The 18,241-nt window shown below is 41.9% G+C and overlaps 3 protein-coding genes and 1 long non-coding RNA gene across 11 annotated transcripts in view; 2 read left to right on the top strand and 2 right to left on the bottom strand.

Moving 5' to 3' along the window:
- The first annotated feature begins 531 nt into the window (after positions 1-531).
- On the top strand, positions 532-4,558 carry derl3 (derlin 3). Its single transcript, XM_020104194.2, has 7 exons — positions 532-691; positions 1,203-1,268; positions 1,534-1,607; positions 1,701-1,794; positions 3,383-3,578; positions 3,793-3,883; positions 4,341-4,558. Exons 1-7 carry the CDS (start codon positions 602-604, stop codon positions 4,420-4,422), a joined length of 693 nt encoding a protein of 230 aa, XP_019959753.1. The 5' UTR covers positions 532-601; the 3' UTR covers positions 4,423-4,558.
- Positions 4,559-6,301: 1,743 nt separating this feature from the next.
- Positions 6,302-6,829, top strand: LOC138407435 (uncharacterized). The gene is made up of 3 exons (XR_011240841.1): positions 6,302-6,443; positions 6,510-6,575; positions 6,693-6,829. It is a non-coding gene; the product is annotated as an uncharacterized lncRNA (long non-coding RNA).
- An 817-nt stretch (positions 6,830-7,646) lies between these two features.
- On the bottom strand, positions 7,647-12,422 carry smarcb1a (SWI/SNF related BAF chromatin remodeling complex subunit B1a). Its single transcript, XM_020104178.2, has 9 exons — positions 12,310-12,422; positions 10,874-10,985; positions 10,465-10,594; positions 10,201-10,338; positions 9,924-10,051; positions 9,646-9,812; positions 9,343-9,533; positions 8,308-8,439; positions 7,647-8,133 (listed from the first exon to the last, which is right to left on the bottom strand). Exons 1-9 carry the CDS (start codon positions 12,391-12,393, stop codon positions 8,094-8,096), a joined length of 1,122 nt encoding a protein of 373 aa, XP_019959737.1. The 5' UTR covers positions 12,394-12,422; the 3' UTR covers positions 7,647-8,093.
- Positions 12,423-15,410: 2,988 nt separating this feature from the next.
- Positions 15,411-18,241, bottom strand: part of LOC109640300 (ral guanine nucleotide dissociation stimulator) — a 37,565-nt gene continuing 34,734 nt past the window's right edge. For all 8 annotated transcript variants that reach the window (XM_069523340.1, XM_020104206.2, XM_069523338.1 and 5 more), the window contains one exon: positions 15,411-18,234. In XM_069523340.1, coding sequence (XP_069379441.1) covers positions 18,059-18,234 — 176 coding nt within the window. In that variant the 3' untranslated portion in view covers positions 15,411-18,058. The remainder of the gene's footprint in view (positions 18,235-18,241) is intronic.

Genomic DNA, 18,241 nt, shown 5'->3' with positions numbered 1-18,241 from the left:
CACCACAGAACAAGCTGCAAAGTTTAAATACACACACAACGTATATATTTGTATTATATTTTAACTTTATCAAAAGGGGAATTATTGAATTTGGAAACGTCAGATTTCGAACAAACATTTGATTAAATTTAACATAACTCATTAATTTCTATCATCATCTATCAGGATCGCTAATTTGCAAATCAAACAAATATAAAGAAATAAATATTTATAATTATTCATTGATAAGCTTCTAATTTTTGAGTGATTAAATGTCAAATTTTGTAAATAAGTTATGATCAAAATATAAGTTTAAATAAATGTTGGAGTAGTCTCATGTCATCTCGTCTGTTGTGTAATTGTTCACTTGTTGTTGGGAACTTTTTTTTTAACACATGAAAATATCTGATGTCAGAAAGTAAATTTAAAAATACGCGATTTGTCTGCATGTGTGTTTCATCATTGTTTTGAAAGTGACGTGTCGACAGTGTGCGGGTGTGGATGGTGTTAATTGATCGGTGGATCTGATTGGCTGGTGCTGGGGCAGTGTGGGGGGGGGGCGGTGCTGTTGATTCACTGATGGTTTATCCTGAGCGACAGTGAAGCAGCAGCAGCAGCAGAGATGGCTCACAGCTTCACTCAGGAGTATTTTCAGATCCCTGTGGTGACTCGAGCGTACACGACCGCCTGCGTCCTCACCACTGCTGCCGTGGTAAGAAACAACAACAACAACAACAACTCAGGGGATCTGAAACTCTTAACTTTCAATTCATGAATAAAAGAAGATTTAATTTGAAGAGTCAGTTAATGGATAAAAGGCGAAAGCATCTGATGAAGTGCATCTTTTAATGGAAGTGAAGAACTTAAGAAGGAGCTGAAGCGACGAGGTTCAGGATTTAAATCCCTCAAAGCGATGAACGGAGTTCAGGTGTAAAAAATAAATAAATTATGAGTTAAAGTGGAAGAACTGGAAACATTTGTGACGTGAGAACAGAGTTAATTCAGATTTCTAGAGGTGAAAGTTTGAATCATAAAGATTAAACCGTTTATAAGCTGAAGTGTCGACTGAAGTTTGAGCAACAAACTCACTGAAGAGATTCCAATAAACACAACTCAAGTTTCATCTGAGGTCGAAATAATGAAAATACTTGAAATTCCACATCTGGCATCAAAAACCTACAAGATAATGACGACCAACGTGTCTCGCTGTGTTTTTCTTTCAGCAACTTGATGTCATCACCCCCTTTCAGCTCTACTTTAACCCCGACCTCATCATCAGGAGATATCAGGTGACATTTATCCACAATTTCAATCAACGTAAAAACAATCTGGGCCTGGAATTATGTTTCTTGTTTTGTTTTGTCCGAAGAAGGAACAAGAATCCCAGAGCGTCTGGAGTATTTTGTGGAAACCTGGACATCCTGTGTTTTTCATCGTCTAATATCGCTGCACTCGATGCTTGTGTGTATTTTGTATGTTCTGTTGTATTTTGATTATTATATTGAAAAAAGAACATTTCATTATTTTTACACTGTTCTTGTCTCCGTCTCTCAGATATGGCGTCTGATAACCAGCTTCCTGTTCTTTGGTTCTCTTGGATTCAGTTTCTTGTTCAACATCATCTTTCTGTATCTTTTTTTGATCAGCAGGTAAAAGTCTGTGTTTATGTATAAAAAACTCTTCTACAAACCACCTGCAGCAGAGACCTTGACCTCAGGAAGTTATCGATACTGTCGGATGCTGGAGGAAGGTTGTTTCCGGGGCAGGACGGCAGATTTTGTTTTCATGTTCCTGTTTGGAGGAGTCGTGATGACTGTATCCTTTAAGAGGCTTCAAACTAAACAACGCAAAAATAAAGTCATGGCTTTAGTTTGTTTACAGTTTGGGAACAGGGAAGTTTCACCTCCATCGTTGGGTCAAATAACTCAAATGACAAAAAAAGCATTTTCTCATTCGGATTAGATTCAGTCATTATCTGTGAGAACAGAACAGAAGGCAGTTTTAATAAACTGCATGGACAGGAGATGATTATTTACTGTTTCGTTGGAAACCGTCATCACCATAGTTTCTTCTTCAACAGTGAAATGAGCTCACACTGTGTGACGTTGTGTGAAATCTTTATTCGTCGTCCTGTCAGATAAACGGAGCGGACTAGAAAAGTCCTGTTCTTAAGTAAATGTCCTTTTTTTTGATTTTACTGTTGAATGTTTTTTAAAATGTTAATTCCAAATCGAATCTGACAAATAAATCCAGAGTCTAATCATCTGCACGGTGAGAAACCACAAGATTATAATGTGTTGTTAAATTAAAACGTTCAGTCGACACTAAAGGCGACAAGCCGGATGATAAACACTGAATCTTTAAGTTCACCTTTTACTATGCTCCTGTTTACTGAGGAGTATTTGTTTCTTTGTCTAAATTAGGACGTCCACTGTCTAAAAACATGTAATGGACACGAGCCTGTGTGGTTTTGATGATGCTCAGCAGTTTGTAGCCAGAAGCTCTCGTCCACATTCCAGGGTAATGATACGGTCCTGGCTCTTTTTACTGCAGACGTCCCTCTGGGCTGTTGTGAAACTGTCAGCGTGCAGATTTATGGTTTTCTCTGGAGCCGCAGGTTTGATGCAGGTATATGACGACTGATTCTACTGTAATTTCAGGGGAGTACAGTGTTGACTGTGTTTCAGGATGGTAACACGCTTCGCTGACATTAGAGGAATGTTGTGGGGGTTGGGTTTTATTGTGAAGGGTTCAGCGTTCAGTAAATAATAACATCAGGTCTGAGAAAATGTTTTGGAAAAACTTCACGCGTATAATTATTTAAGGAGGAAGTTTCAGAATCTAGTCAAGAAAATACTTGAGTTTTAGGAAACTGCCTCATGTCATCAAATACTGAGGGATCAGTACTGTACTTAACATGTTAGTGCAAAGTTAATTATTGTTTGGAGGCAGAAACATGTGTGGAAACTCGTCCCTGTCAGGAAAATAAAAAACTACAAATAGTCCTCACATGTCCCCATTAGTCGAGATACAATTGAAATTATAAGACAAGTTGAATTTGTTTTTTTATAGTCAAATAAATCAAATAAATCAAATTAATATTATTTATATTTAAACTTTTGATAATGTTAATTATTCTTATCCTGACAGGAACGGGCTTCCGTATATATGAGATCAGAAACGTTAGACTACTTCAAACTGACCCCAGTTCCCAGAAACTAAACTTCTTGTATTTGAAAATATGAAAAAGTTCATCGGGTCGCTCGAACAAACAAGAGCAGCTTTTTCTCCTGGGAAACATTTGTCAAACTGAAATTTCCATCTCGACTCAGATGTTGATTTCAGTGATTTCTCCGTGAAACAAAATCAAGTGATGAGCTGAATTTAACCTGAAGCTCCGCAGCTGTTCGGTCTGTTCGCCAACGTCTTCTTCCTGGGCCAGGCCTTCATCATCATGCTCGTGTACGTGTGGAGCAGAAGACATCCACTCATACGCATGAACTTCTTCGGCCTCCTCAACTTTCAGGCCCCGTTTCTCCCCTGGGTGCTCATGGGATTTTCGCTGCTGCTCGGAAACTCCATTGTGGTCGACCTCCTGGGTGCGGTATTATACACTTCACCAAAAACCGACCACATCTGAGCAGACAGTTACCAAACCTGGCCGCGTTAATCTTAGAGGGCTGCAGTGCACTATGGGAAGAAATACGAATTTTCAGAATCTGCAGTTAAAAATAAATAGTGTGTTCAATTTAAAGTTTGTAAAACTTATGTAAGGACCGTGTGAGTTTCATCGGATGTTCCTTCCCTCCTCAGGCATCAGCGTCGGCCACATGTATTACTTCCTGGAAGACGTGTTTCCAAACCAGCCGGGAGGAAAGAAGCTGCTGACGACACCAGACCTTCTGTAAGAACCAGAATTCATTTCTCTGGAGTCCGACACAACTTTTGAAAATACAGCTCCAAAAAAATTAATTCAGCAGAAGGCGAGTCAGGATTTTCTGGGATAACTTCTCCAACTCAGAGGAGGTCGAACTCTAAGACCTAAAAAAAACATGATCTGTGGGGACCATATCAAAGTCTGTGCTTCTATCCTGAGAGGGTGGCCGGGGTTCTGACATGAGGCGAGAGGTTGGGTTTACACGCTGGACACGTTAGGTTTGAACCCAGAACGTCTGTGGATTAGGGTTAGAAGGGTTTTGGGTGATATTTTTTGATAAAAACTAAGTTAAATCGCAGCAAACATACGTCCCGACAATGTTTGTCAGTTGTTACTTCAGATAGATCATTTATTTATTATTTTAATTTATAAATGCTTATGTAACTTTTTGTCTCCACTACCTGCTCTTGTTCTCTCCTTACAGGCGAGTCATGTTTGACGAGCCGGAGGAGGAAGACCACCACCCCCTCCACGACCAGCAGCGGGACGAGGAGCCGCACCACTAAAAACTGAGACCACGGAAATCATCGGAAATCCACGAAACGAGCTGGTGGATGCGTAAGCAAGAGAGTCACAAGATGAGGATTTACACCGAGTCCGGAGCCTTTTGTAAAAACGACGAAGCAGAAGGATGAAACTAAATCATGAATCATTTTGTCTTTTCTTTACAAATCTAAATTCCAAAAGGATTTTGGGATTCGATGGCACCACATGTTAAAACTAGTTGAACTTGTACTTTGAGGGCTGAGAGGACTGAACCGTGACCCCTCTGCTGCTGGTTCACACAAACTGCCGACGGCCTGAAATCCCATCAGGCCCGTCTGCACACTCTGCACTTTCACCCTGTTGCCTTTGTGGGTCCGACGCCGGGGACAAAATGGAAACTGCTTAGCACAACAACACGCAAACAAGTATCTGTGGGACCCCGACAACAAAACACACAACTCCATCCTCGTCGATAAATATGAGTTTGGACTGTTCGACGTTATGAAGAAACCAGGTTCATCATGTCAGGATGGAAAATCATCTACAGGAACATTTACAGTGCCATAAAAACCCCTCAGTACAAACTGGCCTTCAAATGAAAACTAATAAATAAAAATGTTCATGTTCTTTTGGGCTGTTTACAGGCTGTATTTTCTCAATCTCAACTTGCAGCTCTTCTTGAACAGGTTTACCTTCTGTCAAGTTCACGATAAATGGATTAAATATACAGGGAGCTTTTCTCCACGACCACTGACAGCTCACACACACATTCAGAGCACTGGCTTTACGTTGCCCATCGTCCATCACTCACAGGAGTCTGGAGGACGCCGGTAATCGAAACCAACCGAACAGACTGTAAATACGCTTCCTCCTTCTACCCAGAAATGACACCAAAATGTACGAACGCTACCGTCTTGTGCCGATGACGTAATTTGGAGCTAGTGTCTTGGACCTGTTCTTCGTTATGCTGCTGTAGGTGTAGAATGTCGGGGGACACATGACACATGGAGCTTCTCTTTCCTCCTCTCCCTCCTTATCACATTAAGGAGAGAGAAGAGGATTGTGTCTGAAGAAGTGGTCACCAGTTAGTTTAATTGTATTGGATTTGGCTGCAAAGCTGTTTACCCCTGAGACTCCCAAAGTGTTTTGTGGACTCAAACACTTCACCCACCCCGCCATCGGCATAGTGGTGAGTAGATGATGAGTGAATATTCATTTTTTCGGTAACGCCATCTACAACACTGGAGGTAGCATCAATACGAGAGATAAAAGACTTCAGAGTCAAGGATAGAAGAACTTTGACTGGTCTGATGTGACTCAGTTTTAAGAAAAACAGTCGAAGGTGGTAAAACATCGTGAGTTTCAGTGAAAGCTCAACCTTTTTCTTAAAGGATGGATGTTGATTCTTATTGTGGGGACAGTATCAAGAGTAGAGTGAATACGCCATTGGCAGCAACAGATGTTACAGCATTTGACACGTATGACTACGGCAGGACAGAAATAGCTGCTTAAGGCCGACATCTCTAAAGAGGAGCTCAATGGAGGAAAGGGACCGTCCATGAGCTTCTATGTGGTGATGTCTTTGCATGAAAATGTAATCATTGTTTTGTTTGTGTAAATTGTTTGTGATTGTTCCATCGCTGATTCCTGATTCCTCACTTCAGACTTATTTCTTTAAAATACAAGTGATGATCCATTGTTCTGTGTCTCACGCTGTAGGGACGAGCCGAGGGCAGCAGATGTGCTTGAGAAGAAAAGAGCAGCGTTCTTACTGAAGAAAAAAAGAGGAGAGGTCTCGACTCCGTAAGCAACAGCTTGAAGCAGAATCTGAGCTGAAACGAGAAGAAGCAAGGATTCAAATGTTCTACCAAAAAGATGCTGACAAGCAGGTGTTTGATTTCTACATCAGACAGAAGGCAGAGGAGGATCTCCTGCGTGGAGAAGAGGAGAAGAGGAGGCAGCAGGAGATGTTTCAGGAGCAGGGACTTGAGAAGCAGAGAGAACTCGTCCAGAGACACTTTCTCCAACTTCTCCTCTACAGGTAAAACACGATACATCTTCAGTTTGACATTTAGATGAAGCTCCATTTTCATTTTTTATTTTACAGTGTCAACGAGCCCCAGAGGAACCAGATCCTTCAGCTGCTGACTTACTCAAGTTCATTTCATGAAATGTAAGAAAGAATGTTTGATCGATTAGTTTATCTACAAAATAATCATCAACCGTTGTACCCCTGTATCATATGATTCCCGTTAATAATAACTGTTTTCTAAAACGCTTTGTTTACCAGGATTTGGAGAAGTGTGAGCAAGAGCATCAGCGAGAAGATGATTGACAAAGCTGTACAGGTAGAGCTCCGAGCAGAAGCAGTTCAACGCCATCGGTGCAAAGACTGTGTCAGTGACCGTGGACGGCCTCACCATCCACAACCACCTGTGGGAGACCAAGAGACGTAATAATAACTAGGGCTGCGAGCAGCACTGAGCGGACGGAACGGTCCGAGTCATTAAGTGCTGACCACACGGTGACAAGGAAATAAATCCCATATCTTGTAAATGATGGTTGAGAAACCTTCTGCATTTCTTACAGGTACAAAAAATAAATCTTTTGAATTTGAATTTCCTTTTTGGTGAAAATATATTTGGTGGAGAACGTATCATCTAAATGCTGCCACCTAGTGACATAAAACATATTCTTGGTGCCGATTGGACGGTTACTGTCAGTGGGCACGTTGCTTCAGTCAACACAACATAAACTCTCACGGCTCATGTTCACTGTTAAACATGAACTCCAGTTGTCGACACACGTCAGTGAGTTTTCAACACAAACAATGTGAAGAACTGGAGAGAAAGATTTCTCTGAGGAGGAAGCTTCGTCCCTCGGGCCCAGCGTGGTCTTACACTGCCCTCTAGTGACGAAGGCTTACAAATACAGCTCAGTCATTATGGATCAACCTTCACAGGACCGCTGTGGCTCATCGGTTTGAGGAAAAGTCCCAATTCTGACGATGAAGAATAATGAAGGTGTTATAAATATTGTATACTGTAAACCAGCCAGATGCAGCGTGTCAAAGTATAAAACATGTCACTTCCTGTCACCAGTAGTCGGCGCTGTGAAGATGAGCAATATTGAAATGTGGATCTGATCCAGGACTGTGATCGTGTGAATGAGTTTTGAGGCTGATTGTTCAAAACACAGAGGAGTTAAAATAAATCCCTCTTTTACAACAGAACCAGACAGAAGGTCAAGCTTTCAGTTTTTTTTATTTTGTAAGAATTATTAAAATGTACAAAAAGACAACAAGTACAACATAACAATATATTATCTGAGACTGGTTGTTGTTGTGATGTTTCTCCCTCTGGTCAGGGTAAGAGAGTCAGTGGTCAAAGTGAGAGAGCAGCTTCTTCACGCTGAGGGGTCGTGAGGAAAACATGAAGGAGGGATATTTTTTTCTACGGGGGGGAATTTTGTCCAAGACGACAAAATATCAATAATAACAAGAATAAAAAGCGGCACGTGAACGGCGGACCGAGGAACCGGCCGAGCAGAAAAGACATCCAGCGCGTGATGGAGGGACATCTTTGTTGCTGATGTTGTGAACCGTGACAGAGTCATACCTCAATCAGGCGAGCACCGTTCTTGTAGGGGGGTGGGGGGTGGGGCGGCGACAGCGGCGCAGATGCTGCCTCGTCTACCATGCAGGTGCCGTGTTCGCCAGTCGCCTCATTCGCCTGTGAAGCAGACGAGAGAAGAGTGTCAATAAAACAACAAGAGCAAATGATCTACTGCGACAGACAGTCCATGAATCAATGAACAGAAATTATATATATAAGATTTTATTTCTGCAACCAACCTCTGCGACCTGATTTCATATATTTTCATGAGCGACCAGCGCCGACACTCACCTCGTGTTTCTGTCCTGGTCTCTGATCTTCTTCTCCATCTCTGCGTCTGTCAGGGTCTCCAGCAGGGGGCACCACTGGTCGGCATCGCCTGTGTTTCTTATGGCTATCTCCACTGTGGGGAGGGGGTTCTCACTGAAAACACAAAACAAGAGACCAACACGGTTGAGCTGTCTTTACAACGGAACTGCAACACTGCCTCCTGCTGGACGTTACTTAGTTTACTTTCAGATCTTTTCTAATTTATGTGAAACGTCGAGTCACTTTTTCCACCAAAAGATTCCGACACTGAGTGAATCCAGAAACATACACATTGTGCTTGAAACTTCAAAAACGTTGGACCTTTTTTTCCTCCGCAGCTATAAGTTAAATATTTTGACATGTAACTGGAACATTCATCTTATGTTGTGAAGATCTGGAAAAGCCGCGTGTGCGTCATGAAAGAAAATCAGGTTCCTGACTTTGCTGATATTTTTACAAACATCTCAGCGGAAATAAAGTGTGAAAACAAAACAAGAGAAGGAAAAACAACACGTGTGATTGTCTTGTTTTGGGAAATGTACGCACAAACATTTGAATGTGCCAAAGAGCCTTGTTGTTTACACCAGCGTGATCCGACAAACATGTTGTTGAGCTGCACCCTGTTTGTAATGAAACACACATTACACATCACTGCTGATTATCATGGCAGCAGTTCTGCAGTGTTCTGGAAAGACCTTTATATTACAGTCACACACAGTAAGACAAAGTATTTCTGATGTAAATCAACTTCCTGACACTAACCTCTGTGCTGTAATAATATGTACAAAACATAAGGGCAATATAAATCATGCAGTATAGAGCGGAGAGAAGATAACGAGAGAGACAGTGGATGAACAACATACAGCTGGACTCTGTGCTGAAAGCTTCTGGTGGTTAAACACGACGTGAAAGTTACTGGACATCTTCCATATGAGACAAAGAAAACTGGAAGTAAAGGAACAAACAGAGCAAATGTTTTTAAACCACAGGTTTGTGTGGTTCAGTGTGAGATGGTACCTGAAGGCGTACGTCCTCTGGTGCCAGCTCAGCTGACCGCGGATGCTGTAGGCGATTGTGGTGACGAACTCCCCACCCAAGCCGAGCTCAGAGCAAAGCTTCAGGGCAAACTTCTCCGGAGAGTTCTCCCTCTCAGACATGTCCCACTCAAACTGGTCCACCAGAGAGATGTTCCCTACGTGGATGTTCAGCTGTAGAGCAAAGAAAATGTTTGAGTGTGCATTACGAGCGTGAGTCTGGGGAAAGTGCGGCACGAGAACATTAAAGCACTCGGTGTGAGCTACTGGCAGAGAAGAGCAGCACCTTGATGATGACCCTCTGGTCCGTCTGCTCCTCCAGGATGCTGTCTGTTGGGTAAGACTCAATCTGCTGTCGGATGGCAGAGGCGATGGCCGGGACGAAGGCCAGAGGGTTGAGGTCCAGGTCGTCGCAAAGGATCTCAGCAAACATCTCAGGCGTCATAAGCTTCTCTGAAATGTTCAAAAGCATCGAAAATAAACTCTCTTTATTTCTTGCACAAGGATCTTTGCGTTGATGCCAGCGGTTTTCTGAGTTCAGAGAAAATGTTGTTGACACGTTACCGTTCATGTTCCAGGTGAAAGCATCTCTGAGCTTCTGCCCCTCGATCTCCATGTCCAGGCGGATTGGAACCAGGACTTCAGACTGAGTGGCGTTCTCGTGAATCACAGCTGGATCATGGTCGTCAAAGCTGGTCAGGAAAGACGGAGGACAAAAACTTAAAACCGAGGCCAAGTATCTGAGGTTACACAACATTGTCCAAGCTGTGAGGAATCTAACATAAGTTTAATATAAAGAACTTCATCGCTCCAGCAGCCTGAGCTGGTTCCTGTTACTCACCACAATGGGAAGGTCCTCTTCTTGTCGCGGCCCAGTCGGCTGCGGTTGATGGTGGTGGAGCAGGGTACGGCGTCCAGGTGGTGAGAACTGTTGGGCAGCGTCGGAACCCACTGACTGTTCCTCTTCGCCTTCTGTTCCCTGGTGAAAGAAATATATGAAAATGCTTCTTGCCTTTGACTTCAAACCGTCACAATTCCTGGGGAATATCTCATTAAAAGAATCGGTCAACATTAGTGTTACTCTCCAGACAAAAGGAGGTTTTACCTGAGGTAGGCCGGGGGCTCAGTGCTGATGGAAACCGCTTTGTACTTCTCATCGTTCCCTTCAAGGATCTCCTCGACCTCGGAGGCCTTCAGCAGAGTCACACTGGTCGCCAGCTGAGTGTAACCGTGATCTGAGTGAAAAGAGACGAGTCAGACGAAGAACACAACCTCTGACTGACAAACTGAGTCAGCTGTTAAAATGATAATCAGTGTACAGTGTTTAAAAATGTGCACAAAACTAGAAGAAGCAGATAATGGAGGAGGAGATTTTTATTGTCCATTCAATTCACGACAATTATTAGTTGTTATTTTCTGTATGTACATAAATCCATCACTGTACAATGTGTAGATTCAAAGCTTGATATAACCCCCACCCAGCTGTAGGTGTTTGATGACTCCACTCTACTGACCGTGTGATGACTCCACTATTTTCTTCCGTTCTTCTACCGATGCCAGTTTCCTCCATAGTGATGGGTATCTTTTATACAGGGAGCCTCTGAACATACGGAGGTAGTTTCCCACCTGAAGACAAACACAGAGACACACAGAGTTATAAAGACCTTTCTGCAGTTCTGTATATTTCCAAAGTTGTGCTGACTTTATAAATTCTGGATGATTTAACTCCAGTACGATCAATCACCAAGTTGATTGGCCTTGATGTTTATTCATAAATGTTGTGTTATACGAGTGTTCACTATTAATAAACAATTGTGGTTGGAGCAGTGATGAGCAATCGTGATCTAATTGTTACATCATCATGTCTACATCTGTCCCGATACACAAAAATATTATCTTTACAATGATACATGTAAAAGAAAATCAGGATCTATCTATCTCTCTATCTTTCTCTACTTATCTATCCATCTTTCTCTATATATATGTTTCTGTCTGTCTGTCTATCTATCTATCTATCCATCTTTCTATCTATCTGTCTGTCTATCTCTATCTATCTCTATTTATCTCTATCTATCTCTATCCATCTATCTATCTGTCTATCTCTATTTATCTATCTATCTATCTATCTATCTCTATCTGTCTATCTATATTTATCAATCCATCTATCTCTATATCTCTATTTATCTCTATCTATCTCTATATCCATCCATCTATCTATCTGTCTGTCTATCTCTATTTATCTATCCATCAATCTCTATATCTCTATCTTTCGGTCCATCTCTATGTTTCTACGTTATTGTCCAGATTTGAACAGTAACACGTGAGATCAGTTTCTTCACAATCAGCATTATTTGTATTTAAACAGAAAACATCTGAAGACGAGATGTTGACTTCTGGGAAACTGTAGCAGCCATTTTCTTTACGGTTTGATGGAGCGAGTGATGAAAACACTGTATTACTTGCAGCCTCACGTTGGTTGATATTGTGACTCACGTGTTTAACCCGCGTAACAAAACATCGAAACACGTGCGAGAGTCTCAGATTTGTTCCGGTTGAAGATCAGAGATAAAAAAAACAAACAACCTCTGTGTTGTGATCGGCGCTGAGCAGACGCCGTTAGCCGCTAAGCTAAGCGATGCTAAGCTAAGATGGAGAAACCCGGGCGAACGTCCGAGGAGATAAAACGTCTGCGGGTCAAACTTCATCCCGTTGAACGATCGTTTAGTTCGACGTGTTTCTTCGCTGCGGCTCCTCTGGATTCAAAAACAAGCGAAACAACCAAACGACCAAAAAAAAACTAATGAATGAGTCTTCGTGCGTCTCTGCTAGCATCATCGGCTAACTGCTAGCGGAGCGACTGTCGGGGTTAAAAAAAACATAATAAAAACCCACAAATCTCCGCTCGAATGATTAAACCGGTGAAAAGATGTTTGTTGAATAAACGACCAACCTCCGACCCGATCATGTAGAAGTCTCCATCCTCCTCCAGCTGGAACTTCACCGGTTTTTGTCCAAACGTTTTGCTGAGCGCCATGTTGACACCAAACAACAAAGATCTGCTCCACTGCGCAGGCGCGTCCCGTCGCGGAGAGACGACGTCAGAATAACGAAACGAAAATAATCATGAGTTGCAATTTTTTTTAAATTTAGTTTAAAATGATTAAATAAGTTTTTTATATATAATCATCTAATGATCGAATCCTGGTTGAATTTATATTATTTTACTCAAATAATATTTAAAATACAGGAGTTTTACTTGTAGTTGAGTATTTTTAGAGGTATTTGTACTACTTACTTTAATTTAATGTTAGATTCCAACTTTTTATGTATTTAGTTGTTTTTCTTCCTTCCTGTCAGTGTGTGTGTGTGTTTTCTTCATTAAGATTAAAAATAACATTTGTTGTTTTCTTTAAGTGAACGTTTGTCGTTTTGTCTTGTATAAAACACAGTCGACGATAAACTCATGTTGAATTTAAACCAATAAAAATAGTTTCACAAATAGTTTTCATAGTTGTTTTTAAACACACAGCAAGAAAAAAGGACAAAAGAAGAAAAACTTTTTTTTTTTTACCTTCAGAAACTTAATGTTTATTCGTATATACATGAATATATTAATCTATAACCAAGAGAGGAGAGAATGTACAATGCAAAACCAAATCTCTATATACAAATCAATAAATAAACAAAGAGATACTTAAGGACAGTTTTGTTTTCTCGACAGGTTTTGTTTTCTTGGGAAAGTTAGGAAACGAAAGAAGAGACTGCAGTTAGAAAAAGTTCAAAACCCTTTGTTAAAATGGAAAATGGCACCCGAGCACAGTTCAGGGGAACAAAAACAAAAAGTTGAAATAAAATCAGACACACCACGCCAGCTGGTTTCCAGTTTTTTTTTCTTTCTTTTCTTGTAAACTCAGCTTTTTTTATTGTTCAAACTCGCACAGAATTGGGTCAAATCACAAAAGGTACTTCATGTCAACACAAGGCTACAACGACACACAGACCACTCCCAACATTATCAAACTCATCGGCACAGAGACGCTCCTGGAATCCACGTCAACCTCCACAACACGAGCACAAGCTTCACCTTCTCAAACCCAGCGGAGAAAAAACAAGCACACGTAGAAAAAAAACCAGAGCCGGAGCTGCTGCAGAAACACCAGCGATGCAAAGGAACCGTGGAACCACGATCACACTCGTTTACTTCGTTTCATCAGGAAAAAGTTTTTGTTCCAAACAAACAGGCCAGAATAAAAGGACTGATGCTGCGTTCAAGTAGTGTTGGACAAAAGGTCTGGTCACATTATTGTCAACAAATCTCATGTAAACCAACAGTGAACACAGCCCACAAAATATATATATATATATATATATATGTGTGTGTGTGTGTGTATCTCTATTGTTTCTAAAATTAAGAAGACGTCAGTGAGTTACACTGTGTCCCATGGTCCTCCATCACCACACAGACAGATTTGTTGTCCCAAATACTCACTGGCACGGACCAATTATGAGACAATGCACCCCCCCCCCCATCTCTGCTGTGAACATTAGGAGCCTGAAAGACTCTTTTGTGTTTTTTTCATTTGCTTTTGTCTTTGCTGTCCTTCTGAAAGTCTTTATAGTCATTCCGTGTCCCTCTTCAGTCGTTTTGTGTCTTTGTGTGTGTTTTTACTTCACCCTCTAACCTGTGAGGCTTATTCTATTTAAAAAAAAAATCATTTTACAATCTATTTCTACATGTAAATTATGTATAAATCAAGTTAATTATTATTACTAATAGTCCCTAACAAATTCATTATTTCCTAATTTGTCAACTTGTTTAGTAAAATTGCAGATTGAACGTATTCGTGATTTGATGAAACCCTCAGCAGGAACCTACAAAGTCAGAAAGTGCTGAGACACGAACACAAACTTGTTTTGTGTCTTTCCTTGGAATTTGTTGACGATTCGTCGTTTTGGGGGAATCAGTGAATCAGACACCGTTTCAACTCATCGTGTAAAAAAAAAAAAAGTACAAATGTACATTTGCAGCTGTGATTCTCTCCGATAATCTACCGTCAGGGGGAGGAACTCTTAAAAACGGCAAATGTCTGAATACATTCAACAGGAAAGTCACCGGCTCTTCGATGTGTTCGTGAATGTTGGTGTTGGAAGATAAAATGATTTTTTAAAGTGTTTTCATCCCTGAAACATCCACAAAACCAACGTGTCTCTGCTGTCGAGCACCAGTGAGAGGAAACACTCGACGTTCTGGAAGTTTACAGTTTGAATGAAGTCTCTCTGATGAAGCTCGACACCATCGATCACCTGCGCTCACATCTCTCTGTCAGTCGTCAGCTGTGGCGTTTGTTTGGAATAAAAACCTGCTTCAAACATGAAAAACTCATGAACGTGACGTTTCCTCAACAGCTTCAGCTTCAGCTCCTGACAAACACCTTTGCTTCAAGTTTCCTGGACGTCTCTAATCCTCCACAGGGAAATGTGACCAGATCATTATTTCATTTTTTTAAGTGTTCTCACCCTTTTTTTTTTTTTAGTTTTCCAGCGAGAAAAAAAGCAACAACAGCAAACACACAACCTTGTTTTTTTTGTTTTCCACTGTGAAAGGCAGAAGACTCGTCAGACTCGTCAGTTAAATCAACCTTCTCTCTCTTCCCTTGTTATTTTTGGCACATGAAGGGTCAAAGGGTCAAACCTGTCACTACGTTCACTACGACACCATTAACGAGGGAATGAGATGTGTTGTTTTGTTCACAGTGCTCGACGTGATGCGCCAATCAGCGGGCGGAGGGAAGGGGTTGAAGGTCACAGTGTTCAACAGCGAAGGATTTCACGCCACAGTGGCACCAACAACATCCACGACAGCCACGTGCCTCCCGCCGCCACCGCTCACCACTATATTGCTTCCGCAGTTTGTTTTTTCTTTTTAGTTTTTTTTAATGGGTGCTTCATTCATTTGATCGTTGAGAGAATTATGAACTTCATGCAGGCGAAAATAAAAAAACTGAACAAAGAAAAGGCAGAACGTGGCGACAATCCAGGCAAAGTTTAGAGTTTTGTTGCTGTGGTTTGAAAAAGTCACCAGGAGAAATCCAACCTTAGTTTTTTTGCGTGTGTGTGAACCCATCACGTCTTTGAAATCATTATTCTGTCTTTAACCAAAGTTTTATCAAAGAGACGATCTTGGTTTTATTTGAGTTTTTATTACATTTTGTCAAACTTACATTTTTTTTAAAATTTCATCCTTCACCTCTGCTTTAATCTTTTTTTAATAATTTAGATTTTTATTTGGTGCCCTCTGCCACCGAAAAGTGCTCTACAAATAAACATGGTTATTATATTATTATCATGAAATTACATTATTATTATTATAATCGAAGCCAATGAACAGAAGCTGCTTTTGTCGCTCAGTGTTTCAGAAAATGTAAAATCAGCTCATATCAGCTTTAAAATACAGAGTTTGTGCCGAGCTGAACAGACGCAGCAAATAAGTGGGGTTGAGGTTCAGTTAATCATTTTAAAAACCGGATCATTTCTCAAGTGACTGTTGTTTGCAAGCAGAGAAAATCCAGAAAAGAAACAACAATGATCCATGAGGAAGAAGCGTAACTGAATCTGAACGGAAACCAAATCCCAGATTATCTTTGAAGATGTTTTCAGGTTGGATTTTTCCTTTAAGAGAAACAGGCTGAGAACAGCACAGAGAGTTTGTTTCGTTAATCTGGGCTCCGACGCAAAGTCTCAATCAAACCTCAACCATTAAAAGGAGCTTCTCTGTGTTTTGACTCATTTTACAGGCGTGAATCATCAAAATCCATCTTTTCCTCACCGGCTGAGAGTCGGAGACCAGAGAGGAGAGACTCTGCCGTCATCCCCTGCACGTTAACCACAGCCGACACCGCGATGACACGTCCTGCGGGATAAATCAGCAGGACGTGTCCGGGGCGTCTGAAACACACAGGCCTGTCATGGCACATTTAGAAAGTGGTTGAGATTGAATATGAAGGATGAGCCACCACGTTGGAAGAGCTGCTAGAATAATATCTGATATTTTAGTTCATTCTGTAATAATTATGTTTTGTATCCCAGAGTTTGTCTTGTGCAGTAGATGATGATGTTACAGCTCCGGTTTGATTCACCTCATGTTAAATAATAGACGTGAACACGGTCGGCCGGCCTTCACTGCTGCTGACGCTCAAACAAATAATATTACTATAATTATTTTATATTATATTAGTTTTTAGTTGTGTCAGTTGTATATATTAGATTCATTTCCTGATAATTCTTCAGTATTTTTTTTTACAAAATTTCTTTTTTTAGTCCCGTTTCATTGGGATTTCATGAATTTCTGCGTGTTTGAGAGACATTTCTTCCAACATGGCGGCCGGCGGACAGGAAGTAGAGAAAGCGGCGGCCTGCAGCTCGTGCGACCTCTTCAGAAAGATGATCAGCAGCACCAGAGCAGAGAGATGCAGGAACAAAAGCCAAATCAAACAAGTGTTGATACCGTGTGAACGAGTCTATTAACAAAATCTCACGGTCCATTTCAAAAGAAGACACTGCACAGTCGGTGTTAATGGATATTTACACTTTGTGTACGTTTTGTTTTCAGCTCGTTTGTTCTTCTCTCACAATCTGTCCCAGTCGAGTGCGACCACACGACTGACGCCTCCCTCTCGCTGTAGTGGTTACGCTTCAGTAAAAACAAACGAAAAAAAACAGTGGCATGTGATTCATGGCTGTGCCCACTGGACTGGACTTTGACACTGTCTCCATCTCGACCTGTCCTCTTTTTTTTTTTTTGGTCACATGGCAGCGTTCAGAAGTTAAGAGCTCAGATTCCTCCTCGTCAGTGTCGCTGGTGTGAAAACGCCGACGTGAGTCCCAGCGTCCGAGAGACAAACGTTCAGTGCTGCGGTCCAGCAAACACACTGTCCACATCAGGGACCCGGGGGGGGACGGGGACGGTAAAGGCGGTGGTACACTCATGACAAAAGTTCCCTGAAAAAATAGAAACACATTCGAACACCCAGCTGAAACACATAATCTGCATTTACCCGCTGTGGCGTCGTTTAGTTCATTTATGTACACTCCATGCCAGGAGGGGGCGTGCGAGACGGCCGCGGAGGAAAACACGGGGACAAAGGCTGTCGAGGGATTAAAAAAGTGTTTAAGTGAAGGTGCAAAAATCCTCTCGTGAGAGTAAAAAAAAAAATTAAAAAAATTAAGAGCTGACCAGGTGATGTTAAAATGTAAACAAATGTAAACAGAAATGAATGAATCTGCTTTTCCACGAGCCGACGCAAACCAGAACACTGGCGGAGAGTTCGACGAGTTCAGCCACCGAGCGGCAGCGACGCGGCTCCGACGCAACCGTTTGTTTTTCCCCACGAACGTCAGAAACAGCTTCTACGTGGGCGCGTCCGGCGAGCGACTCCGCTTCTTCAAATCCCCGGCGGGTCCCGATGACGCGACGGCTGTAGCAGAGAGCGAAGGCGTTCCTCTGCGTCCTGCTCGTCCGCAGAAAGGCTGCGTGGTCGTTTCTCTTCTGGCGATCTCAAGTCCTTGTCCAAACCAAAACTCAGATACTTCAGGCTGGTTTCCCTCCGGCAGACGCGAAACACAAATGTTTCCTCTGAGGAGCGGAGACCAGAGAGGGTTCAGGGGGGTGAAGGGGGAGACAGAAAACCGTGCCCGTCGCCTCAGAAGATCCCTTTCGCGATTTTCAGTCCCTTCTGCTTCATGCGAGGCAGCGTCGAACTGGCCACGTTCTTGGCTCGCACCGGCCGAGCCAAGCCGCGCTTCTTCAGCACAAAGTCATAGTTGGCAGTGGAGTTCATGGCGTAGAAAACGTTGGCGTTGTCCGGGATCCGCAGCTCTACAGA

Source organism: Paralichthys olivaceus, chromosome 4, assembly GCF_024713975.1.
Source record: "Paralichthys olivaceus isolate ysfri-2021 chromosome 4, ASM2471397v2, whole genome shotgun sequence".
Lineage (NCBI taxonomy): Eukaryota > Metazoa > Chordata > Actinopteri > Pleuronectiformes > Paralichthyidae > Paralichthys > Paralichthys olivaceus.
Note: the sequence above shows the minus strand (reverse complement) of the source record. Positions and strands in the feature narration are given on the sequence as shown.